The sequence below is a fragment of the Zonotrichia leucophrys genome, chromosome 1A, assembly GCF_028769735.1.
Source record: "Zonotrichia leucophrys gambelii isolate GWCS_2022_RI chromosome 1A, RI_Zleu_2.0, whole genome shotgun sequence".
NCBI classification, from domain to species: domain Eukaryota; kingdom Metazoa; phylum Chordata; class Aves; order Passeriformes; family Passerellidae; genus Zonotrichia; species Zonotrichia leucophrys.
The window spans coordinates 7,817,359-7,844,804 of NC_088170.1; the positions used below are offsets into that span (position 1 = coordinate 7,817,359).

General features: G+C 42.0%; 1 protein-coding gene across 3 annotated transcripts in view; it reads right to left on the minus strand.

The window, feature by feature from the left end:
- Positions 1–1,481: 1,481 nt before the first annotated feature.
- DUSP16 (dual specificity phosphatase 16) overlaps positions 1,482–27,446 on the minus strand; it is a 58,660-nt gene continuing 32,695 nt past the window's right edge. For 2 of the 3 annotated variants that reach the window (XM_064736948.1, XM_064736942.1), the window contains exons 3-8: positions 25,292–25,885; positions 24,015–24,153; positions 12,736–12,899; positions 9,544–9,703; positions 8,736–8,859; positions 1,482–5,096 (exon numbers count right to left, since the gene is read on the minus strand). In XM_064736948.1, the coding sequence (XP_064593018.1) occupies positions 3,974–5,096; positions 8,736–8,859; positions 9,544–9,703; positions 12,736–12,899; positions 24,015–24,153; positions 25,292–25,522 (1,941 nt within the window). In that variant the 5' untranslated portion in view covers positions 25,523–25,885 and the 3' untranslated portion in view covers positions 1,482–3,973. The remainder of the gene's footprint in view (positions 5,097–8,735; positions 8,860–9,543; positions 9,704–12,735; positions 12,900–24,014; positions 24,154–25,291; positions 25,886–27,446) is intronic. The other variant, XM_064736955.1, reaches the window with a different exon arrangement.

Genomic DNA, 27,446 nt, shown 5'->3' on the forward strand with positions numbered 1-27,446 from the left:
AAATCTACTCCTCAAAGTGAGCAATCCCTTGCAGCAGGACAACTCTCGATTTGAGATTCCATCAGGAACCTCAAGGTGGTTTGCAAGCAAAAATAGCTCCCTTTCCTTTTCTATTTATGGTGAGTCTTATTAATATTCTTGGAAGTACAGAACTAGCTCAAGGCTTTACTGCAGAAACACTTCAGTTTGCCTCAGAGCAACCATTTGGACAGTAGTTCACCTGATTACCACATTTCTGTTCTCTTCTCCTCCCCAGCCCCCTCAAAAGCAGGGCTACCTGATCCCTGCTGGGAGGAGGTTTGCTGTTTTCAGTTCACTTCATTCTGGGAATGTCATTGTGATGGTTACATCAGGAGCCCGGTGACCTTGCGGACCTCTTCCCAGTAATGCCAGGCAGGGAAATGAAAATGAGGTGTTGGTGACATGCATGAGGCAGATTGCAGTTGCCCCTTGGGTTTTTACTGGAGGTGGAGTTAGATTGTTTCTTCCCAGAGCTGGCTGCTGGCAGGGCCAGGGATGCAAAGCAGGCAGGAGGAGTGCTGAAAGCTCAAGTGAATGAATTTGAGGGAACAGAGCTACTGCAATCAGAAGTGGGCTGCAGAGTGGGGTGAGCAGCTAAATCTTAGAGGATTGTCATGTCAACCTTTTGTGTAGGCTCAGCAGCTGATGATGCCATTTGATTTGCATGGTTCTTGTTTTGTTCTCTAGAAGCTGCTAGATCTTGTTTGTAGAAAACAAGCCCAGAAACTCACACAGGTTGTTCCTTGTGCTCTGACTCATGGTTTGGTTTCTTTTAGAGAGGTTGAAGATTTTGCATTTCCCATTGTGGGATTGCGCTTTGAAATTCTCAAGAGAAAAGGCTTTGTTACTGCACCCTGTTTGAAGCTGCTGTTACATAAACTCACAGCTTTCTCCTCTAAGGATACAACTGTGGCAGCCCTCTTTAATTCTAATCTGTGCTATATTTGTGTGAGCCATTCTCTGAAGCAGCAGTGAGGGGTGTGCTCCAATCTCAGTGAGAAGAACTTGCTCTGAATTCTTCAAGACTGACAGCATCAGTCAAAACAAGTATTTAAACAAGTAATTAAATTATTCTTCAAATAAGTAGTATGGAAGGGAGGCAAGAAAAAGCATGGAGTTCATTCTGGGTAGCTTCAACAATTTGAAATAGTTGCTTCACCAAGAGCACCCTAGCTGCCTGAGGAACAGCTTACTCACACCTGGATTAGTGGAATGTGTTACTGCACACAAGTGCCACTGCTGCTCATCAGTGGAGCAGAAGAAGGGGGATAATCAGGGACAGGTAAGAGCTCTAAATGGTTACTGGTGCTGAAAAATCACTACTGCCTGTGAGAAGTGCTCTGAAGCTGCTCCTGTCATTGATGACCACACCTGCAGGGAAGGGGGTGTCCCATAAAGGACAAGGCTCCTGCTCTCCTGGTCCTGCTGCAGGTAAAACACTCCACAACTCCTTCCCCAGCTTTCTGTATAAACAGGTACCATTTCTGATTTTATTTCATCATAACATACATGTAATGCTCATGACACAACAAGATGAGAAACTCGCATCTCTCTGAACCATTTCACCAGCTTGCCATACACCAAACATGCCAGGTATGCCACACACCAAATGCCATACGTTATATTCATTGTGAATATGTACACATTTTTCCCTCTCACATCCTCCACTTTGCTTTTCAGCCTTCTGCAAACCATTTCCAGTATTGTTCAGGGACAGGACTCTAGTTCAGATATGAGCCAGGGCACCACCCTGTGCAGAACATGGGGTTAAGGTTTCCTCCTCTGGGAATCTGCCCTACACCTTGGATTCAACCAGAACACACTGGGAATCATGAGGAGCCACCAGACCAGATTTCAGTTCTTCAAAAGGCAATCAACCAAACCAACCCCAAACATACAAAGAAAGGGAGCACACACATGTCTGAGGAAGCACAGAGGAGGAAGAATCAGTTTCTGTCCCTAGGGATTGATAGGTGTTCACTCCCATTAACTGGTTTGAATCAAAGCCACCCGCTTTTCCTGAAATGTGGCTGAGAGGAGCCCTGCTCAGCTGTTAACACAGGCAAACACTCACACAGCTGAAAATAGCTGTGATGTCATCACTTCCACTGCAGATGTAAACAGAGACAAGTGGCAGCACGTTCAGCGAGCAGCCAGCACCTGACACAGTGGCCAGGCTGCTGTCAGCCTCTCCCTTGCCCAGCCTCTTGCACACACAGCACAAAGAGCCTCTGGGCTCAGGGACTCCTGGTGCCTCCTCTCTCTGTGCCTTTTGCACTTTTTAGGATCAAGTTAATCAATGCTGTAGCTTTCAGTGCTATTTTCAACAGTCCATTGTAGGAAATTAAAGTCACATCCTAGCCACAAAAACAAAACAATGACAAAAATCTTCTCCACTTTTCAATATAGTAAAACCTGAGATTTGAGTCACAAACTAGCTAAACTTACAGTAAAAAAACCCCAAACATAACCCAAGCTGCTGACTTGAATTAGGGCTTCAGTTTGCTGCTGACAATTTTTTTTTTAAAGCTGTTGGCCAGGGTTAATTATTTGTTACTACAGCTGCCTGCACTGAAATGGGACAAAAGAATACAGCCTCTCCTCAAGGTGTTCTGAGGGTGCTGGGAAGGCCCTGGGGCAGGAAGGATGCAGCTGAACACAGTGGCTCGGTACCATCCCTCGCTGAGCTGACCATAAACCTCATGGCAATGAGCACAAGGAGCCCAAGGTGAGCAGCAGCCAAGGTGGGAAGGGAAGCAGCTGGGTCACTGTTAAAAACATGAGAAGGGCTGTGCCTCGTCTCATGTGAAACCTCCATCCTTGAGATGGAGGTGTCTGCCCTGGGGTGCTGAGGGTGAGCACGTGGTAGAGCCTTGAGCATCTGCAGTTCCACCCTGGAAATGCTCAGTTAAGGACAAAACCCACCACAGCTCATTTCTACCTTAAAAAACCCCAAACTTTTGAATTGTTTTTCAGCAACTGAATTGTTAATGGGCAAGAAAAGTGTGTTGTGGCCACTCGTACCAGCCACTTCTCTTGCATGTAGCTCTACATATCAACCACTTTTCTATAGCTTAGAAGCCAAAGCAGCTACCCCTCTCCCAGAAGCCAGTTTAGTATCAAAAATACAAATACTTTATCAAAAGACTGAGGGAAACAGTCCTAAGTGTGGTTCATTCATCTTTTAAGATTAATTGCTGCTGAGCCAACTGAAACACTTGTGCGTGGACAGCTTTAAAAAAAAAAAAAATTAAACGTGGCCAGTCATTACTTGTTCACATTGTTTATGAACTCACTACCAGCATGTGGCAGCCATAAAGCCCTAGTTTGTTTTATGTATTTTTGAGGTACTGGGGTTTTTTTTTCTCTGAAGCAGCTCTCTAGCGAATCACCTAAAGCCTATTCATTAGAACAATAGTTACACCAGTATTTACATTTGTCTGAACGGCGTGTTCAGACCAGCCTTGCTGTAACCGGTCCCTATGGCCTTTGGAATCGCTCCCAGTCTCCTTTTCTTTCAGGAAAAAGGTCTCCCTCCAGAGGTTGGCTCAGTGTCAGGGCTAAGGTGCACTGGTGAGGACGTGGGGCACGGGGAGGGAAGAACACAACTAGTTCTGACAGGTAGGATCGTGGTTTAGTGGGAGCAGAGAAAGGGTTTGACACCAGGAGAGCTTCCTTGTTAAAAGCCACTGAAAGGACGGGCAATCCATTGCACAGAATTGCTTCCTCTGCCAGGGAAAGGTCTGTGAAATGTTCTGCCCTTCTCCCGGAGAGGAGAGGAGAAAAGCCCAGCAGCAACCTTGGTCTCCCTGCAGTACCACCCTTTCCCTGGCTCCCAGCAAAGCCTCCGGTTCTTCCCTCCCCGCACCTTTTTACCCAAAGTTTCAGATTTACAGGGACCTCTCACACGCCGGGGGAGCAGCTCTGCCACAGTCACAGGAGCCTCCGCCCCTCAGGACACTTCAATGATTTCCATGCTGCCTGAAAAGCTGGACTGACTGCCCACTTTGCCCAGTTCCTCTCGGGACCTGTTGTCCGCCAGGATGCTCTCCCCGAACTCCATCTGGCAGCTCCTGCGCTTGAACTGCTTCTCGAAGGAGCTCTCCTCGTGCCAGCTGCGCCGGGAGTCGCCGCGGTCGGCCTGGCGGGCCCGGCGGCGCACGGCGCTGGGCTGCTCGCAGCCCGAGGGCAGCTGGCTGCAGCTGTAGGCGGGGAAGGCGCCGCCGCCCCCGAACACCGCCGAGGCCGAGTAGAAATGCGAGGAGGACTCGGCGGCGAAATACCAGCTGTTGGTGAGGGACGAGGGCTGCGGGGCCAGGATGTCCGAGTGCCAGCCCTTGAGGCCCAGCCCCGCGGCGGACTTGGCCAGGTGCTGCTGGCTGGTGGAGAGCCCGAACACGAAGTTCGTTCTGTAGGTGTCCTCCACGCTGCCGCTGCGGTGCAGGGGGTACAGCAGGGGCCGGCCCGCGTGGGGCCGGGAGGCCGCGCTGTCCAGCGGCCACGGGCCCGGGGCCTCCCGAGGCCGCGCCGCCTCCTCCTGGTCGGGGCTGCTCTCGGGGCTCTGCTCCGCCACCTCCTGCACCGGGGAGAACTGGCACAGCTTGCCGCTCCCCTCCAGGGCAGCCGCGTGTTTGTAGTACTCCAGCGTGTCCTCGGAGGAGGCGAAGCCCTGCACCGATGCGGTGACGCAGCTGCTGCTCGCCGAGTAGGACACGGATTTGATATCCAAGGAGAAGGAGCGCTTCAGGCGGTTGCTGTCCTCCACCTTGTCCAGCGAGACGTGCAGCCCGTTGATGCCCTGCACCAGCGGGCCGTCCTCCAGCGGGGCCGGGTGCCCGCGGGTGTCCGTGGGCTTGGGCTCCAGCAGCTCCGAGGCGGCCGAGAGGCAGAGGCTGCTCTGGCCGCCCTCCAGCACCTGCACCTGCTCGCTGCTCTTCTCCAAGTGCAGCAGCTTCAGCTTGCTGCTGATGGGGCCCGGCTGGCCGCTCTGGTTCTTCAGCTTCTTCTCGAAGTCCAAAAGCTGGCCCAGGAAGTTGAAGTTGGGAGAAATGGTTGGCCTCTTTTCTTTCACAAATCTGGTAAGAGGGGACAAGCAAAGAGAAAATTAATTCAAGAACCTGTTGCTCAGCTAACCCTACACTCAATGTTGTGAATGTCTACAGCCTGTTCTTGACTTGGACTAGGGTTCAGTCAAGCATAAGTGACTTGAGGATGGAGTTTAAAAAAGGCAGTTTAAAGCAAAATGATGCTTGCTGCATGCTCTAAATTGTCTCTGTGAAAAATGCCAATCACTTGTTTTTAAAATTTTGAAAGTTAATAGTAATAAAATGGTTATAAAAATAGTGATACAATTAGAGTAATAATAATTTGGACAAATTGAATTAGGACAATATGAGACAATAGAGACAAAGAGTTGCAGACATCCAGGTAACTTTTTCTGGGCAGCACAAGCCTAAAAAAGGACACCCCTGAACAAAGGATTAACCCTTAAAAACAATAGCCTGTTGCATATTCATACACCTCATACATGATGCATAAATTCCATTCAAATACAGGATTCTGTCTGGTCAGTGTCAACTTCTTCCTCTGAATCCTGACAGCGCCTTTGAGGCGGGAAGAAGTTTGTTTCTTCTGATAAGAGGGCAATAAATTCTTTTTCTCTGAAATATTCGGGTGTCCTGTGGCTGCTACCTCACTGTGAGTCCTTTCTTTAAAAAAAGTATCCTACACAGCATAGTTTCTATTTTAACATTTTTATAACCTAAAACTATGTTTAACACACTACTTAAGAGAATTAATACAGCATTACTTTCTAACACAACACATATAATATTAATTTTCATATTTACGAAAAGCCAATCATAAAATATGCATTTTTCACATCTCTATAGTTTCATTTTTCGCATCTCTTGTTTCCTACCTGTCTGATTTGCAATACAGATAAATAAGTACTTTGCTTTTAACAGGCTGCACAACAGAGGTGCCCAAATCCCTCGTCCTCCAGTTTTGGTTTTTTTTAAACAAACATTCCTGTCCAGATGACAAGAGAATTAACAAGGAAAGAAACCTTGAGGAACTAAATCTAGTACAAACACACATATAATGTGTCACTGGGAAAATGAAATACTATTAAAAATGAAACCTGTCTGAGGAAGTGTACAGAAGATGAGTGTGCAGTCATTAAAAGCAGAGTGAGAAAAATGGAAAGGTGTACTTGTGTGTATGAGTACATGCTAGCACATGAACAATGTCAAAACTTGCATTTTTTATTACGATTTCTTTTAATTTGCCAGAGAACAAACAATCCTAGGAGTAGTCAAGTTGACACTATGACCTGGAATATCAGATTGCATGAGCTGATAGTGGAAACTTCCACCCAGAAGTGTAACACTGGCAAATGGAGAAATCTAGTGAGTCTCCTCAGGAGAAACTCTGTAGTTTGTTCTTTTAGCATTTGATGTGAAAGTTTTTAGCAATTTGCCCAAGAATTCATAGTCTTTGTTCATTTTTCCAGTCAAAACTGTTGTACTTGGGGTAGTTATTAAAGAAAGATCTTTCTTCCCTGTGTTCTGGTAGCCTCCTCAACACTCTGTTCTTTCCACTTTCTCCTCTCTCTCCAAAGTACTGGGCAGTCCCAGATTTAAAACTGGAATTTTTAAAAATGAAAATAGTGGAGAAAGCATGCTAGATCACCTGACAAGTTTTAAAGATTTGCAAGCTTTTTCATCTCAAAATATGCATTGTTTTTTCCAGTTGGAAAACATGTATAATGTTTAATTCTGAGGCTTATTTCTGTTAAATAGTCCATTATACAAAAGATTTTAAAAGTTTATTTCTTTGACTTTGGCTTCAAGTAATAGTATCACCTTTTTATTTTTGTAATAGTGTTAGACAAACATTTTATCTAATGACTTCCACTAATTCAAAGAAAAGTATTTTTCTTTTAAGCTTGGCCAACAAGAGATCCCAAACCAATGAGTGAAATGTTCTGCAGATGATTGTCCCTGAGCCATATCAAAGGAAATATGACAGAATATAATCTAAATTTCACAGCAGTTGCTCACTGCTAAGAGAAAAAGACTTACTGGGATTAATCCTTCACAGTCTGTTCATGCTTTTGATTAAGATACAAATTAGAATTTAATGCAGAGATTTCCTGGAGGAATTTAGAAGCTCCCTGAAGCAGTTCCTTGAGGTGTGTGCATTTTAGCAGTGTTTGGTTCTCTACAGCTCTGCCCTCAGCCTCTACAGCCTGAGACCAGGCAGGTTTTTCACTGAGCTCACACCTTGCACAGTATCTGTCCACACTGACTGTAATTCATGTTGTTCTCTGTACCTGAAAAACTGAGCTGTAACTTCTTAACCAAACCTGTTCCCTGTTGGAATTCCTGCACAACACCAAGCTACCAGCAGGCTCTAGTAAGGAAATGTGGGAAGTGTCCCAACACATGCAGCTTTGTCACTGCACACATAACAACATTCAACAGCTTAAAAGAAAAGTTTCTGTGGAAATCACGCTCCACATGGCAATACCCAGTGCTCATCTCTCTCATATCCCTGTTTTAGGGATGGTGGTTTGGAATCACACACAGGTGATTCCAAAGGGGCTCCTCTGCCCCTGCTCCAGGGCAGTTACTCAAACTGGTTCTGCATAACTCCTTACAGTGGTGCACTAGCTGTGCCAGGGAGCCCTCAAAAAGAAAATCATCATTTTCTGTACAACACAACAAAGCAGTTGGTTAAAGTAAATAAAGTGAGAAGTAAACCAAAACACCGGGCGGGTAGGAAAGTGTTCACAATCTGAGTAGAGATAAAATGGTATCAGTAAAGGAGGAAAGGGAAGGGGGTCTCCAAAAACACTACCAAATGCCAAATGAAGTGGCACTTCAAAATGCTTTCCCACACAGTTTTTGGTTGACTTCAAGAGCAACAAAGAGGCTTTCTCCATTCCTGGGCATTTCACTTTCAGGCAGCTCTTTGTGAGCGCCACCAAACTGCAGGAGACAGAGCCAGCCCAGCATTTGTCCCAAGTGTGGCTCTAAATACCAAATCCCCTCAGTTCTCTCTTCAGCCCTGACCACTCTGCTGTCCCTGTGGATCACAAGCTCCTCTGTTATTTGTGTGTGTTTGTACACAACAGCTGTGGGTCAGCAATGATGCTCCCACCAAAACACCCCCAAACCTCTGCAGCAGGATGGAGAGGAGAGCTGGAGGATATGGGCTGAGATAAGAACAATTTACTGGAAGCAGTGATGAGATTAGAAAATGAACAGTAACAGCACCATAGTAATGGCAGAGGGGTGAGAAAAAAGGCAAATGATTCACAGCATGTGGGAGCCTCAGAGTACCTGACCCTGCCTCAGAAGGGAGCCTTCCCCTGCTCCCAGCAGTGACAGGAGGTGGCACAGAACAACCTCCAGGTCCTGGCCAGAAGCAGGACAAGACACAAACTTTGAATAGGCAGTTTACATTCCATGTGTTTGCCTGCTTGGATCAAAGATCATTCTGCAGTGAGCAATTAATATTAGCTGTGTGATATCTATTCAATACCATTAATCTGTTTCTGGAGGAAACCTATGCTTAAAACAAATGTGGCCAGTGAACTACGAGATAAAATGTCTGCTTCTACCCTTGGTCATAGAACCTTTTATCATCCACCTTAAAAACAAGGCAACAGGCACAAGAGTTAGTAGGAAAGGAAGATTTGTCCCTACCTGTAAGCTTCATCCAAGGACATATCCATTCTTTTCATGATGTATGCAATGGCAATTGTGGCAGAGCGAGATATCCCAGCTAAACAGTGCACCAACACATGGCCATTGGATGCTTTTGCTTTTTCTACATGGCAAAAGAAATTGGAAACTGTCAAACTCAGCAGAATCATACCAGGATAAAAAGTTTTTAAAGAAAGCAGTGTTATTGAAAATTATTCAAAGCTTCCAATTGAACTGCTAATTGCAAATCTCATGGAAGCTTGAAACAAAACTCACTTATTTCCTCTAGCACTGTGTAGTAGCATTGAGTATAGAAAAAGCATGACTACACACAGGAAATATCCTGCAGTCACAGCATAGCTCATTTTAATGTGCACATAAACAGCCCTATTTAGATGTCTGGGAAAGGTGATTGTTTCTAATTTTATATACAAGTAAAAAGCAAGCATTCATGATGGAACAATCTGGCCAGTTCAGACATGGCTAGTGCACTTCCCAAAGGTAAAGGCAGAAGTTATATGTCCAAATTTCTGACCCACTCTCTGCAGACATACATCAGGCATTTGAGAGGCTGCCTGACAGCAGCTCTGAAGTGTCTTTGTTCTGTAAAGCAGGCACATGCAGTGGCACAATCTCCCCACTTTTTGCTCCTGTGCTTATGGAGTGATGCTGATCATGTCCACAGATCCTGAGGGCATTTTTGCACTCCCCAGAAAGAGCTCTGGGCTTCTCCAGCCAAAACAGCACAGCAGACACACAGAGAAACCCAAACACTGTTTGAAAGAGAGAATTAAAATTTTCTACTCACCTATAAAATCCACTGATTTATCCAACCAAGGCAAAATTTTCTCACAAAAGCTGTCATTCACAGGCACTCTGAGGAAATGGGATTCTGGAATAAAATCAGGCTTTGGACAAGTATTGCTGGCATTCAGGACGTAGCCAATGTCGTTCTGCTGCATCAGCTCCTAGGAAAGAGAGGAAGATTAAACCTAGAAAAGTCAAATGGTACCTTTGGCACATTACAAAGTTAATGACCAAACTGAAATTTGTGTTGGAATTGCTCTAGCTGTGTAAGGGACATTCTTCTAGGAAAAAGAACTCCTCGGCTTTGAATTCTTTTAACAACTTCTAATGAGACATCCAGTGTGTCCAAGTAACACATGGCCTGCAAATCCCATAAAAATGGAGTTAACAAAGAACAGAAGTAATGGTAGAATACCTTCTGCTACTCTGAAGCATCACTTCCAAGAGAATGAACTTTTTGCTACTTTGGTTTAAATTCTCAGCACGCAAACTGACAACAAACACTTCCCACATGCAGTTTGCTGACCTGAATATGTGTTTTCCAGATCACATATCTGGGACTGAAATTGCCCCATCACAGATATTGGTGGGAAATAGGAAATGAAATGGATGCCTCCTGCAGTCACCTCTCAAGTCCAGGAGTTTCTTGTTTCTAAGGGAATGTGCAAAACTCTCTCAAAACCTCAAGGAAAGAGATTAAGATCTTTAATTAAACCATTTCCACACAGCACTGAGTGGCATTTTATAGGAGTCCTGCTCTGTGATGTACAATTTCAGTTTTCAGTCTCTAGGCCTCTTGCAGAGAAATGTCACAAGAACAAGCAAAGACTCTCAGTGTACATTTAGAAGTCAACTGGGCTTTTAAGTAAGTCAGTTTTCATGACTGAAATAAAAGAGAGGCGCCTCTTTTCTGCATCTCTCCATATGGATGGTATTCAGAGTTGTGCAAAGTAGTTTGGGATGCAGTGGCCACCTTAGTACAAAAAGAAGTAGTACTGGAAGAAAATATGGAAGAAGTACTGGAAAAGTAAAGATGGCTCCACCACAAGCCATCCAGTCTCCTCCAAGGAAGCATCTTGACACAGAAAAGCAATTAAGCATGTTGGACTAATGCTTATCAAACTGCCCTGGTTCAGAGAGGATCTGGCAGTAAGGGACATGCAATACCAGGCTTGGACACTACTTACACTGAACATAAACACTGGGGAGCTTTTGGCCAGATTTCTATGGAAACTCATCTCAAAATAAACATTAAGAAAAAGAAAACAACTCAAAATCTGGTTTTAATCCTTTTTCTTTCATAGCAGATATATAATAAAGTTTGTCAATCCATAGGAGCAGCAGCATGAACGAATTCTTACACTGCTGATTTCAACTGGAATAAAAGCCACAAAGACAAATGATTGATTTTTCCCCATATTCTTTCTGCAAGAATAGACATCTTTTAGTGAGGAGAAACAGAGAGATGCTTATTGAGCAGAAGAGCCAGAACTCTGTCCTGTTCAGTCAGAACAGTCTAACATGTGATGTTGAGTTCTGATAGCCCACACTCATGGCACAGTGTGGACAAATGGTCAGGTTTGTTACATAGCTAAGGGGGGGTGATGAATTGGGAAGAATAGAAAACCTTATTATTTCTTTTAAAGCATAACCATTGATGGGCTGCACAGTCCAGTCATCACAGTTATGCCAGGTTTTTGATGTAGGATTGATTATTCATATGGACCAAGAAGGCTGCAGATGCCAAAGTCCAAAATCTGCAAGCCAACCCCAAAATATTAGTGCTTGTCTTTCAGGCTGAGGCTAAAGAAAGAAGTTATGCTTCCTTCTGTTCTGAAGAATCAATCATTCCCACTGTGACATGTTCCAGTGTAATAACCATAACAGTGCCTTCATTGTAAGGCGCCCAAAAGGAAAAAGTGAATTACGATGGGAGGAAGATCCAGAAATCCTAATACTAACAACTCTGTGAAAAGAAGGTAAATGCTCTTTTGTAAGCTTATTTACATTTTATGACTTGTTTAATCTGAAAATTAATAGCACCTTAAAATGTTATTTTGTTCCAGGAAATAAAATCCAGGTCTGGAAGAAAAGAATAGTTATGCAAGTGGGAAGGCAGAAAGTTATACATTTTAAATGCTGGCACAAGCCATGAGGTGTAAGTAGGAAGCTCCTTCGGGGCCATAACCACACCACAGATTGCTTTCTGTCACACTAACTTTCAGAAAGGACACTGTTACTCCTATGTAGGTTAGAATGCAATTTTCTTCTCTTTCACAAAGAGCAAGGAAGATTTTCTGTAAAAGTAAATACTGTCTTGCAATGCCACCAGTCTATCACAGGAAAATAACCACAATGTAGCACACTGAGACCCAAAACGAGCAAACTTTCCTTAGAACTCTTAGGGGGTTTAAATGCTGTTTTTTCCCTAGCACTTGAAGGAAATACTAAAACCAGACAATTTTCCTTTGTCCTGCTGTAACCATGAATATAATTGTGTCAACCTCCAAGACCTGCCAAAACAAGTGGGTCAGAGCTGTGACAGGAATGCACTTGACCTGCTGTCATGGCAGATGTGACAGTTGGGTTGACAGGTTCCTGAGGAATGTACCATTCCATCTGCCCTAGCATGAAGGAGAAAGACACCCAAGTTTTATATTACATGACCCACAGATTAATTACATGGTGTGTGGATCACTGCTTCTCCCACAGCTTTCCATGGCTGGTGCATTACCTGCCTCCACTGCTGCTGTTGCACAGCTGTAACAATGCCCCGTGATGGAAGATCCCTGGAGATCAGATACTCCTTCCAGTGACCCATGTGGCACCCAGGGTGCTCACCTTGTTGAGGACATCTCACTGAGGACATCCAGTGACCCACATGGGTGTCACCCTGTTTCTTTTAAGTTTTTCTAAGCCTTCTGATGTTTACATTCTTGTAACGAACTCTCTCATGCACTTTATATAAATAACTTATTGTTTTGCATTCTTTTATGGAGGAGGAGAAATTTGATGGACTGTTGGTATGTCCAGTGTCATTGGAGAGGTGACCCTCCAATCCACTGTCACTTTTGGAAATCTATAAATGTTGGAGTCAGAAATTAAAAGTACTTTTTTTACCTTGGGAGAGCTGCGTGTGTGTGTCGTGTTATTTCATGTCCTATAGTGACAACATGGCACCCAGAATGCTCACCTTGTTGAGGACATCTCGCTGACACCCAAGGTAGAGATGAGGCAGGATTCTGGTTGGGCCAGTGTTGGAAACAGGTAGGCAGGGTTGAGAAATGCAAGTAGGGATGAGTGTGGATTTTCCTTCACAGAGACCAGGGAAAGAGCTGGAGAACTCAGCAAATCCACCTGTGAGAGGAAGAGCAGGTATTTAATTTACAAACATGCTGGTGCCCGTGCCAGTTCTGGGAGAGCATGGGAGATGGGGAGGGACTGAGGGGCAGCAGGAAAGCCTTGGCAGAGAAGCTGCACATGTGCCTTTCCTTAGGTCAGCTTTGTGGTTCTGCAGACAAAATGGGAAACACAATAATCCTTGGTTTTTCAGTCCTTAGAATATGAGAAGAAATACACAACTTTCTGTGGAACCATACATCAGCAGCCAAGGCCTGGCTACGTATTCCCACTCTGTCTGGAATAGTTATTTCTCTCCCTCCACTTCTCAGAAGTTTTTGATGCTTCTTCCCATTCTTAATATGTGGAAATGATTCTTCAGAAAAACAGGCACAGCACCCACCACACCACAATCTGGCACACCTTTTAGTCTCCAACCTACCAAGGTGCTTTCTAGACACTTCCTTCTCCCATATCAGCTTTATACTGAGAGCTCATTAAAAAAATTCATACTTACTCCATTTGGTAAAAGCATTAATTTGCATTTGGTAATGCTTACTTTTAAAATCCTACATTACTAATTAAAATCCTACAGTACTAATTAAAATACTGCAACCATTTTGTGTGCTGCTCCACAATTAATGTATTTCATCCAGGACACTGGAAGAAGTTTCCTCTTTCAAAACCACACCAAGCCAAGGCTTCTCCATCTCGAGTGGGGGAGGTGAAGCAGAGGGAAGACTTGCAAAGCACAGTGAAAATCCCCAGCTCTTTCCTCCCAGATGAGCAGAGTTTTAACTGAAGGAAGAGTAATTATAACCTATTCAGAATGGAGCACCTTTTTATCATCAAGGAATTGAAGCACTGACATGCTCGATCTGCCAAATGCTATGTTCACTATGATTACAGTTTGAAGATGTGAATTAAAATTGCTCAGGAATAAGCTAATGTACTGTTTTGCCAGGGCTTGCATTACCATTGCCTGAATTATTCATATTCTTTAGTTTTTAAAATCTGTATCATTAGTAAATGTTGAAATACCAAGGCAATAGTGTGTAACAACCCATTTTATCTAATAAAAAAGCCAGCAAGCAGATTCTAAAGCAAGCATTTTATGAATTAATTCCTCCTCAGTCTCCTGAATAAATAAATAAATGAATGAACAAATAAAATAAAAAACTGACAATTTTGTGAGACAAGCTAAGGCACTGCTCATCAGGAGCACAGATCCTGCTTGTTCCATCAAATGAGAAGAAGAGTTTGCAAAACAATTCTCTCACATACTTGCTAAATTTTCTTCTGTATAGCCCAGTGTTTTCCTTTCTGTTACAGGAAGCATTCCTTGAATTGATAGGCAGTGTATATCTCTGAGATTGAATGTAAGCAGTTATTTGAGAGGATAGTGAAGAAGAGGAAATCAAGTATTTGCCTTGGTTTCATTTGCTTATCCTTTATTTTCTGGGAGCATTGTTGGCTGCTTTGTGGATCCTCGCACTGACGTGGCTGGAAATAGAGAACTTACAAAGAAGCTGCAGAAGCAAGGATTTTACATCTGTGCTATCTTTGCAAAAGACTACATGGGAAAAGTTCAGCAAAAAAGGTCTTTCCAACTACCTAGGGATTGGTCTCATTTCTGTGTGAATCCTGTGGCAAGAAATTAAGCAGGAAGCTAATGTGCAAAACACCTGAGATTTTGGGGAGATGGAACCCATGCTCTGTCATCCTAAGAAAAGGAGCACTCTATTTTATTTTATTTTTATTCCAGGACTCTTTTAAGGCCAGTTTAAATGATTAAAGATTAGATGCTTCAATACTTCCTCTATGGCATTCATCCTTTCAAAGTCATGTTTTGTCTTTTCCACTCATGCTTTCCTAGTAACATGTTGCTTCAGGATCTTTACAACATGAATTACACTCACAAAACTCTCAAATCTTCAAAGTCTGACATTACACTGCCTGCCTTTACATGTGCACCAAGTGAACCCTCCTTTCCTCTGAGCATATTTTAACCTGGTGTAAGATTTGAGAAAGCACAAACCCAGTGATTTTTTTTGTTTCAAATATTAAGCTGTCTTCCCTGCCATCCTCTAGGACCAAGTTTCCAAAAGGTTAATAGCTTTTGAATGAATCTGGCTTTGCTTTCTGGCACTTCCCAATATGAAAATCCCTTCTAGGTCAATGTGTATGGAAAAATTGCTTTAAAAGTCCACAAGCAAGCAAATCCCAAATCAAGAAAACACACTCAGATATGCATCCTGCTTAAGTACCAATTTCTTGAAGTGCCACAAACTGTCAGGGGTCTGGAACAACAGCATCTACATGCACAATCTCTAAGCTGTCATGGCATTATGAGACTCATTTCTGTTCAAAAGAACTGTACTCATCACTCTTTGCTTGCACTAACTTATAAAATATACTTCTTTTTAAAATACACAGGGAAATGTATTCTAAAACCCCTCAGAACCTAAAGATATATAGAGAAAAAGGATTTATTTCAAATGTCTCTGTTTTCTAACACAGATGGTGACTCCCCAGATGAACTCTATGATCAGTCTACATGAGGAGCCTCTTATGAGGAAAGTGTTTTAAGCACTCAGACCACCTGTACACTTCTGCTGTAAGTGAAGCCTTTTTCAAAAAATAAACCTTAAACACTTGGAAAATTAATTTAGTCTACAGGTAGGAATGCAGAACAGAAAATTGAGCCTTAAAAGAAAAATGGGACAGGTTTTGTTTCACATTCCATAATTTGGGGATGACCTTTGCAAGAAGGCAGTTTTTTCCTTTAAATCTCGTTACCCACCTCAGTTGGAACAGGGACATTGGCAGCACTGTGCAGTTTGTTTTAATTAGAGAAAATGCACTTTTCTTCTGGAGCTAGGTTTTAATAACACCCTTTCTCCCAGCACTGCTCCAGCCTCACGTGAATAATAAATCAATTGCAAGAGCATGTTGAAACTATGGGGGGGAGGCAAGCAAAAAATCCACACATCATTAACAGAGCTGCTGGGTTAATAGAGTTTCACTGAATTCTTTGATAAATGTCACTGGGCCTTGGAAATACATGACTGACAAATCACTCCAAAGTATTCTCTCCTCAATAGCTCTGAACCACACAGGTTTTCTGTATTCTTAGTGGTAAGCTGAGCTGAAACAGCTCTCTTGACATTCAGCAGGATGTCTCTACAAAACCATGTCAAGGTGCCAAAAGCTCTCTGCTTTTGCAGCCCTTGTGTGTGGCAGACAACCCAACACCTCCCAGTCCTTACAGCAAAGTGTTTCTTGCTTACAAGCCTCCACATCCATTAGCAGAAATCTGGCAAGAGCCAGTAAACCACTTGATTGCCCTGTTGCTATGGTTCTGCAAAGTGGTGACTACAGACTTCCCTTTGATCCAGGCTTTCCTAACTACAGCTGGGATCATAAAGGTATGATCTCTAAAGGAATCTTGGTATCAGAAGTGTCAGCTCCCTTCTCAGCCAACTCAGGAAACAAAACAGGGCCAAACCCTGAATGGATGAAAAAAGTTTCAGCAAAATTCTGTGGTAAAAGTTATTCCTCCTTATAGATTCACTGCCTAAGTCCTTATATAAAACAGAATTCCCAATTAACTTTGCTAGAAACAGGAAAATGCAGGGAAAGAATATGGGATCAGGAGGCAACAAATGCTAGAGAAATATTGTTGATTTGGGAAGAGCTTCCTTTCACTGAGAGAATGGAATCCATCCAGATCTTTATGATTAATTAGTTTAACTACCACTAAACACAAATCACAAATTAATTCAGAGGAATGGCTCCTGGGAAGCACAAGCAGTTGCAGCAGCTCATTTCTCTGTGTCCTGTGGAAACAGAGCAGGAGCATTCCAGTGCTGCCAGCTGCCCTGCTGCAATCACAGACAGAGCTCTGCAAACCACTCTGCAGGATCATCTAAGCCCCAAAGGTCTGGACTGAACATGTAGTTGTTCAATCAAAAGTTGTGAAGTGCAGATCGTATTTCATTGTTTTTATCCAATATTTAATAAAACCTTTCCAGTTAAATGACACCCTGACAGGACAGGTAGATGGTTCTTATGTTCATTCCACGTTACACTGGTTTCTCTTCTTCCTCCTGGTCTTGATATTTCCTTCACTGGGATGTCAAACCATTCAGAGATGTGACCATAATTAGACAAATTCACAGAGAACATACTAAGTACTGATTTGGCCCAGGGAAAAGCAAAAAGGTTAAATAGAAGCATCAGTTACTACAAAATCACTTTTCAAAATGCAAGCATTGTTCCTCATTCACATCACAGACCACAGATGCTCCTTCATACATCCATTCTATCTCTCAAATGTATTTCTAACACATAGGAAAAAAAATCATCAGGAGGCAATCCTAATATCTCTTTATAGTTGCTCATAACATTACTGTTCAAACAGCCAATTCTTGAAACAGCCAAGTTCCTTTTCATCATGAAGTGTCTGCAGAGATATTGACACCAGAATTTTTCTCCTTAATCATCCAGAGATGCTCTTGCTAATCAGGCATGTGCATACTGACAAAGCAGACAAAGGAACAGAGATCTGTGCTTCAGAGATAAAGTGAGAGACACAGAAAACATGGCAACCCCTAAGAGCTTGGCTTCTCTAAAACTCTAGGCTAAGAAAAGCCTAAGAAGTGTTTAATACAACATCCCTGCAGCTCCATGTGCCTCACCCAGGAGGCACAGAAAGATCCTGTCTGGTGCTCCTGAGGGAGATGTAAGAGACAATGGATGTGTCCTTTTTTCACATGGAGTTTGCTGGAGAAAACCACAGACAAGGCACACTGGTAACAGAGTAAACTGGCATTTTTCTGAAGTGCCATTTAAATCAGATGTTGTTCCTTTCCCCTCTGTTTTGGATTCTGACTGTTCTGAGGAAGCCAAAGGGAGAAATTGGTTTTCTTCAATGAGTTCTTGAAAACAGACTAGAAGCTACTTCCTTCCTTTTCCCACAAGACCTAACTGTCTGCCAGTACATCAGTGTTAATTCAACATCAAAACCCATTATTTTAAAGCAGGGAGTGGAAAAGGTCTGAGACCCAAGTGATGAGTCAGAAAACCAAAGACTACAGGCATGGACTCAGACAGCATTGCAAGAAGGAGAATATGAAGCTTGTGGATTTAGCAGACAATTCCACCTTCATTAAATCCCGAATTTTCTTCTTCATTAAGGGCACTAATTAGTCACAATTTATATAACCACATACTAATAAATATTATATTGTTGTTCATTTTTAAAAAGGAATATTGCCATACTTTTTTTTTCCTTTTTAATTTAATTTTAGCTTTTAAAGGAAATAAAGAATAAAAAAACAGGAAAATTTGCACCTACGTCTAGAACATTATATTTAGGCCCTATGATTCTGAGTAAGCCTCACCAAACTCCAAAGGTATGCAGTGGAGTAACTCATATTTAGCTTTTGGGGCTTTCTTTTCCTCTTCTAAATAGCAATTAGAATTTGTTACTGTAAATACTGATTAGTGCCAGGGCTGTAAGGTAACTTTACCAAAAACTAGGCTAAAAAAAAAATAAACAGCACTACAGCAAACGCAAAATATCCAAACCCCGAAGTTTTAAGTTTGCTTTGCCTCAGAGGCTCTCGGTGCTCTTTCCCAGTCACATTCCTGTTGAACATTAACGTGTTTATCTAAAAGCTGCAGTATAGATTTTTCCCCTTGCCTTAAGGAAGGAAAGCTGTAAACTTTCTGACTCACAAGTTTTATGAATCTGCAATGTTTCCATTCTGTTTAAACGAGGCACTACAATTGCCGCATTCCAGCCTCACTCCGCAGGGACCCGTGCCATTTTCCATTACATAAGCTCAGGCTGGAGAGCCCTGTTGGGAGGGCTCCCATCCCATTCCTATCCCCCCTCCTTCCACAGGATCCAAGGTTTCAGAGCTTGGGGAAGCCAGGGGTGTTTTTATTCCAGTGGTGCCCCGTTATTCCAGGTGTTTTACAAGCACAGTAGCAGGGGAAGTTCTTTGCCCTGGAGGGTTTCTGCCTTTGGTAAGACAAGGTTAATAGGCAGGTTAAGCAAACAGGGAAGGGAAGATGTGTGAGAATGGGGTCGAGCTTCCCATCCCACCCAAGTGCCAAATGCCATGTGGCATGGCAAGTACAAAGAGCAGAGTGGAGCCCCTCACTCGCCTTTTCTGCCTTTAAGGGGAAAAAAACCCAAAAAAACCTTCACCATAATTTCAGTCAATTAAATTTCACAGGCATCCAGAGGTATCCAAAACAAAAGCAAACTTAACAAGTTATTCTTGGGCTTGAGAAATGTTATGTGAGCTCTACTTTAGTCAAACCTTGCTCTCTCTCAAAAGACAGGACACACATATGAAAGTAATAAACCCTACTCCCATTCTTCAAATGCTTAAAACAATTATGGCACTAAATGAACACTGAAAATTGCATTTTAAGTACAGAGGGTGGGAGGATAGTCAAAGGCCTGGCTGTAGCCAAGGGTACTTGCTTTTCTAAGCTCTCTTAAAAATTGATAGAAATTTTTCAAGGGGGTGATTCAGAGCTAAGCTCCTCTCTCACTCTCATCTCCTCCCAGCCAACACTGGCTGTACTCCATGGGTTATGGGACCACTTGGGAATTCTGCATTCCCTCTGCAAGATTTTACCTTTCTCAGTAGAGGCTTCCTTCTGATGGAATCAACCAGACAGAATATCAGGAAAGCTTTCATCATTGTGCAACAATCTCTTCTCCTCCAAACAGGATATTGGCAAGATATTTACCAGCTCATTCACACTAAACTTATAACTTCACACTAAACAGATAACCTGATTGTTGTAATTGATGACACCACCATTTTAAGGTGTGCTGGGGTACTCTACAAAGACTTCTATGTAGGAAACACTCAGAACATCAGTAAGCCATAACTGAAAGTTATAAAGCTCAAAATCCAAATGTTAAAAAGGTGTCAGGATGTTTGCCAGAACCTTTTGCCCTCTTTCAGTCCACACTGAACCACATGGCACCCCCTTACTTGCCATATGGAACTGCAGAAACCGGGAATAAAGCCCTGTGTCACAGCCCTGGTCCCTTCGGCACATGGAAATGACCAGCTCTACCTACAAGAGAATATTCTTCAGATTTCCTGCTCCCCTGCCACAGGGAATGGTTCCTTGGAGATAAAGCAGGAAGAAAGCACTGGCCTTTTCTTATTTAGGCTTTTCTTCAGGCAAGTAAGACAACACAATGGTGAATATACCCTAGAGACACTTCAGTATTTTGACATTAAAGATTTCTTTAAATGTGAATATACCCTAGAGATACTTCAGTAATTTTACACTAATGATTTCTTTAATTGGGCTTCCAATTTCAAATATTTCTAAAATGAATGGCAGGATAAAGAATACTGAAGAAGAGTTCCTGACTTGCTTCCTTCTTCTCATATCTTCCATGCAAGTTTTCCATTTGGTATACACACCCTGTCAGGTGAGGGACAGGTTGGGGGAAACAAGGAATTGGGAAGTTTCAACAAAAACATACCTTTTGCCACACTCCCTGGGTAATCACTCGCTGCTTTGTTTCCAGGACCTTTGTCACTGAACTCATTCTGCCTAGGATGCCCTTCACTGTGCATGCATATAAACCCAACATTTGTCACTGAATAAAAAACCAATAACTTACTTATTTCTCCTTATTACTCCTTCTCCTAGGAAGAATCCACTACATCCCATTACTGCTGATATTTTTCATAGGCAGAAGGGTAGCAAGAGATTAGAAGGCAAGTCCCCACCAACCATTGCTTTGAGAGGGAGGCACACAGTGTTTCAGTATTAGGCTATCACAGTTTTTAATGACAGTTTGTACATATAGAAGGGTTTTGTTTAGGTTTTTTTTCTGTCTTTCAGAATGCCTTCCATTTAGACAAAGTGTTCTGAACACACACACAAAATTTTTTTAAAAAATCAACACAAAATAAAAAGCTGGGCTTCACCTTCACTGGAAACATTTGAAAGGTAACTGTCTGAAGACATCTGTGCTTGAATGAGCAGAACTAAGCCAGATTAAAAGCAGGGGAGAACAAGTATTTAAGGCAAGTAGAATATGAATGCTTCCATTCACAAAGTGAAATAGAATTTAATCAAGACTCTTGATGTTTACTGCCTTAATTATGATCATTCAAGCAAAAATCACTAGTCTCTTCTAACTGTTTCTGCAGAGCAAGCAGGAAAATCATAACACCACTAACTAGGAAAAGGACTACATTGCAAGTAAATCCAATTCTCAAACTATGAGAAGGAATCAGGGACATCCCTGTGTTTAAATCTTACTTAAGTCAGAGTAGACGATGCCATGATGGGAATAGAATTAAGTCCTTGGTGCCAACATATCGATATTCTGTGCTCTGTTAAAAATTAAGTACCACATGGAATATTTAATTCCTGAAAACATTCCTCACCAAATTATAAGTATTTTTATGAGGTTATATCAAGATCTTAAACTAATTGGTATGGGTTCCTTTGAGGTCTTTACAATAATTACTTCAATCAAAAACAACCTCCAGGGCAGAGCACACCTTCATGAACAACCTAAATAAAAAACCACCTTACTGAGTGCTCAGTAATGGGGGGTTTCAACAAGAACAGAGGCAGGAATTTCAGATATTTGTTAAATACTCCTTATTCCATCCCAACAAAAAATATTTTCCTACCCCAAAATGTTTAAGGTCACTGTTTTAAATAAACCAGATTTAGTGGCATATGGAAATGGAAAACTCAAGTCCAAAGGTTCTTCTTTTTACACAGTACACTGACCCCTGCCCTCATTATGGGCTATAAACATTTATTAGATTTCGTCATCAGCTTGCTGAGACAACATATTTTATCTAGTTTCCTACAGCCACATATCAATAAACTCCAAGGAGCTTGCTGCAAGACTGAATTCACCCAATTCTCCTTCCTAAAAGGTTTCTTGAGTGTGCATTGAGTAGCTAGATTTTTAACAGATGTAAAAAAAAAGTAGATGAAATAAACACTGAAGTGTAATAGATCAGTAGTAGATAATTTCCTTATATTTCCCTTTATTTCTTGTCCTCCTCTTCCACTGGTTTTAAAGCCATCAGTTGTTTCTACATTCATAAATATCCCCATCCTAGCTATAAACAAAATTTAACAAATATATAAACAAATATACAAAAAATAAACAAATTTCCTCTTATGTAAACAAATATAAGAGGAAATTCTCAAACCTGATGTTTGCCATTTGACACGCTAAAGTAGAAGTTCTGCTTTTTATGAGGAGGATTTTGACACATTGGATTCCCAAACTAACCCTTACCAGCTGTGTGTGGCTAAGTTCAGCCCAGCTCATGTGCACAACCATCCTGCTTGTGGCTTAGGAACATTTTCGTCTTGAACAGAAAACACCCACATGCTGGAAATGAAAAGAAAACCAATTCTCCCAGTATCATTATGATACATGCAACTGGTGATTGGCCAGATGATGCACTGGGAAGCTGGGAACAGCTGGGAACAGCTTCCCTTCCTGGTCCTGGGCATTCCTAGGAGAGCCACAGGCCAGTCTGAGAGAGGAGACCCTGAGCACTTCATTCACAGGGTCCAGCAGATGAGCCACAAGATCAAAGACATGTCTCACACAAGTGAGGAAGGGAAGTTCTTGACACTTTCCTGTGCTTGGCCCCTCCCCAACACCTCCCTGCCATGAGGTCTAATTCTCAGTTGTAAGAGAGGTGTTTCTGTCATGGAAGTTAAGTTGAGGATAGTCTGATTCCTGCCTGGAGCTGTAATCTGCTTCAGGTTATTAAAAAACCCCTCAGGACAGCTGAGCAGAGTTGGGAATTTGAACAATAAAAGGATTTCTGAGGAGATACTGTTTCCAGACTGGCTTCTTTTTCAAATACCAATTTGCAGTTTTAGAGAGTATTACCCACTTATTTCAGCACTTTTGCATTAAGCATTTACTCTGCCTACACACCACACAATTCTTGGTAGCTCATATGTAAGAAGAGTTACCTAATCTAATACTGTAATTCACCACCTACAGGTGTAATTCTTACCTAGACAGCAAAGAAAACAAAAGCACCAACCCTAGCCAAAGCAAAACCCACTTGGCTTACTGTAAGTAAAGCTCACAGGAGCACCAAACTCATGTCCAAGTGCAGAGATTATTCATTTTCTCTGCAATCACTTTCAAAACAAGTTAAGAAAAGTTCTCTCAGTACTACAATCTCTCTCACTGTCATGTGAAGTCACCACAAACTGTAGTGAAACCCTGTTGCTAAGAGGAAGCATCTCTCAGGAGTTATTTCCTTTCTCTCACCATTATTCAGTCCCTGTGTTTCAGCATTTCTCAGACACAAGGTGTACACCTCATTAGATCACTGATCCACTCACTGCAATGGATTTCCTATTTAAATTTGTCATTACCTCCTTTCAGCCTTGGATCTACTTCACACTCCTCCTTGCTCTGTCTTGTGAAAACTGTCAGCTGTTCCATGACAGAAATAATGACACTAGCACATGCTGAGAGCAGCAAATCCTGTGTTATAAGGAATTGAATTTCTATAGGTGCTTTGACCTGGGATTTAAAATAAAAAACAAAAACAAAAAAAGGAGGGGGAAGGAAAAGACCTAAATAAAGTTCTACCACTTAGGGAGCTGAAGTTTAAAATGTCACACAAACTAATCTCAGTAACTCTGGGAGATCATTTCCTTTGTTCTTATTTTAGCAATTACCAATTCAGTAAGGAAGAGATTTTCTTCCTACCATGTACAATACTTAAAAAACCAGGGAAGCCCTTTTTTTTACTATTTTTTGACCCTGAAGTAGTTGACATATGCCTCTAAAAACCTCTGCATTGCTCCATTTCCATTTACACAGAGTAATGGTGTAATATATCCCCTGTAAGATGCAATTTCTAAGCACTGCATGTATTCTGAGTGTCACTATATGCAAAAAGAACTACAGAAAAGTCTCTGCTGTAACTGAAGTTTATACCTGCACTTGCAAAATTGTACAGGTCTGCTATACCAACAGCATTTTCTTTTTTCTCTTTATTCAAATGTTTCAGAGGTTTCTTTTGGTACATGTCACCTGAAAGAGGTTTCTTTTTTGTTACATCTTACCTGAAAGCAGATGCACAGAGCTGAAGTTCTTCTCCAGTTTGCCCAGGAGCACAGTAAGAAAACAGTCAGATGAGAGAGAGGTCACATCTTTAGAACTTTGGTCATACACCACCACTTCCTGCTTGCAATCAATTTCAATCTGAAACACAAGGAACTCAGAGTAAAACAGGAAGGAGGAAGATGATTAAAAGCCCCACATTATCACCTCCATCAGGGTTCCCACATATTTGCTATAAGAGCAGTTCAGATATATAGATTTCTTATGCAGTTGTTCACTAAACAGTTTTTATTTTATACTTCATAAGCCCCTCAGATTTAATTCCCTGGAGAGCTTGTAAATTGATTATTTGCTGCAAGCTGAAGCCCACTCCATAAATTTCTATCATTTGGTAATTTTATGTCACTTGTGAATTGCTCTACCTTCAGCTAGGCTGGTGAATTTGTTTAAAAGCTGAGCTTTTGAGAAGGTGGCCCTGCCTCACTTTCTGTTTCTGAGAGTTTTGTACATAAACAGTAAAGAGACCTTAAATTGCTTCTAAGCCACACACATTTTGGTTACCTGCACAACTTTATATATAAAATAAAAAGCTTCATTTTTAACACATAAGCAAGAACATAGTAAATTATTTCTGTACATAAAACAAATATCAATGGATAAAAAACCCAATATCCCCTCCACACACACAGAGATACGCATTAATTTTAAACAGCATAGCTATTTTCTTTTCACTGATAACACTATTTGGAGAAAACCACACCCCTCCTCCCAAATAAACAAACAACAAAACAAACACCAAAACTCATCCAACTACCCCCATGAAAAGACTTTTAAACAGCAAGTAGGAGCCAGGACTGACAGAGAGGCAGTTTCTTTGCAAACCAAATGACCACTTGCTAAGCAATCCCCACCACCACAGACCCCCAAGAATCCTTCAAAGTTTAGGTGAGAATGTTTCCTGCCTTAATTACATACATTTGAGAGACTGTGCTTTGCAAGACACACAAGAATCCTGAGAACATTCTTTCTGAGTAATTTCTAAATCCCTCCCCTTTGTCACTGATTCTACAAAGAATCTAAGGATAAACTCAATAGTAACCAATACCCTCTTTGATCAGGTAACATCTCAGCTAAACTCAGCCCTCTAATCTTGTTGGGTTTTGGTTGTTGGTTTGGTTATTTTTTTGTTTAACTAAATATTTAGGGAAAAATTATTACAAGTTTCTTTCCAGCCACTCCTTTAAAGAAATACAAGGAACAAGAGGAAAATGACCCCTACCTTGTGTTTTGCTGAGTGCTGAATGAGCTCTGTGATCAAAACTTTGTCCTGCTGCAGCCTGCGCTTCATGAGCTTGGAGCAGTTGATGTTGATGGCATCCAGGATGTGGGAGGTGTTGTACTCCACAAAGGGGCGGCTGTCAATCAGCAGCAGCTTCTCTGTCCCACTCTCCAGCAAAGCCACCAACTTCTCGGGGACAATGAGCTGGGTCCTGATCATCTCATGGGCCATGACAACAGCGAGGCCTCTTTCCCCACCGCCCTCTCTAATTTGCTGCGATGATGTAATGGCTGTGTACTCAAAGGCTTAGCCACACCATTGTGCTAGAAGTGTATGAGGTCATGCTGGTAGTGACTGGCAAAAGAAAAGTTAAATCCATTTTCAGAGAGAGCTGTTGGACTGAGCGTCTCCTCCTGCTCCCGGCTGATGTACAAAGGGTTGGCTCCACAAAGCGCCCCTCACGTCTGATTCATCGGGACACAACTACGGAGTGGCCATTGCACAATTCACACAAAAGATGCTTTCTGGCTGCTGCTGCATTACATCATTCTTTACCTTTGCTCCCACCCATCAGCTTTACACCAGATTGAGAGCCTGTAAGAAGGGGAAGATGAAAAAAAACCAAAAAACACAAACCAGATGAGGCCATGAAACTTCGCAGAACAAAACATTCAGCTCTGAGGCTTAGCTGTACAGTGGGCCATACATGGAATAAACACATTCCTGAGGAGTTCTCCTCTCTGCTGCATGTGCCAAACACCTAGAGAGAGCATTGGCAACTGCAGCCTCTGAATCCATTCCAAAGATCTTGCCTGGACAATTATCTTGTATTTCAGGCAACATACCCTGCCTTAATTGCAGACTTTTGTTGCCACTAGCTCTGCCTCTTCACAAGACTTTGTTAGAACATAATTAAGAGATGCTGCCCTAAATCATGGTATTCCTTTCAATAGCAAAACTATTTAAATGCATTTCAGCACTGCACTGCTTAGTAAGAAGTAAAATTTGTTTTTAAAGCACTTAAACATTTTAAAAATTAAACATTTCAAAGTTTAATGACTTGGAAAATATTTCACAAAACAGCACTGCAAGTTGGGAAACTGAAACTACACAAAGCAAAGGACCAAACTTAGATCCACCTCTCTGAAGGAAATGCTTGAATAGAAACCAGGACAAGATGCCACATGAGGACACAAGCATTTTATTTGAATTAATCACCAGAGATGGATGAGGTCTCACACTACTGGAAAGTAAAGCAGTGAGCACTCTTCTGTTCTTCCTAGAGCTGTGTGATACTTACGTGAGATGTGTAATCCCCAGCACTCTAACCTTAACTAAAGATTATGCTAAATAATCTGTGAAACAAACTACATTTCTCTAAAATGAGATCCTGACAGCATCTGAACAACATCAGCTGAAGGAGTGGCAGCAGCAGAGCAATAAAGCCCCAACACCTTTATCCCTCTCCTTGTAGCACTGCCTCACCTGCCTTTAGGCTCCTCAGAGTGTCCCAAAACTTGTTCTGATGGCACAAGTCCTTGTGGGAACACTCCTCAGAAAGGAGCCACCACAGGGCTACAATCTTCGGGGATTTAGCTCACATTTGAACTTAGATTTTATAGTGTTGACTTGCTGCTTCCATTTGAAAGGTTTGTTATTTACCTTAATTACAAGAGAAGTAATGAATACTAACCATCAATAGATTTATATTAAAAGTCCTGTTATACCAACAGGCCAGTTGCATTTGGCACTGGGAAATCCCAGGACTGATGTTTTACTCTTTAGATATATTGTACAAATCTACATTTACACAATGTTAAGCAAAACAAATTCTGCAAAATGTACAAACTTGATGTTAACAACCCAAAAGAGGAAACTGGAAGTTGTTTCATGAGTTTCACGTGGCAATACAAGAAAAACACCAGCTTCCACATAGACAGACATTAGGCTGACAAAATGTGATCTTCCATTTGTCTGATTTAGTGCTGTTGTGACAGTGCTGTTAAGCTTGCCCAGATAAATGGAAGCACATAGCAGTGAAATGCACACTGCTCTAAACTACAGTAAAAATATTGGAAAATGTACTATACCAAGTTTTAATTAAATGTTTTAAAGAACCTGGTTGGCAGGTGTGCTCCACCTCAAAGAGCAGTCA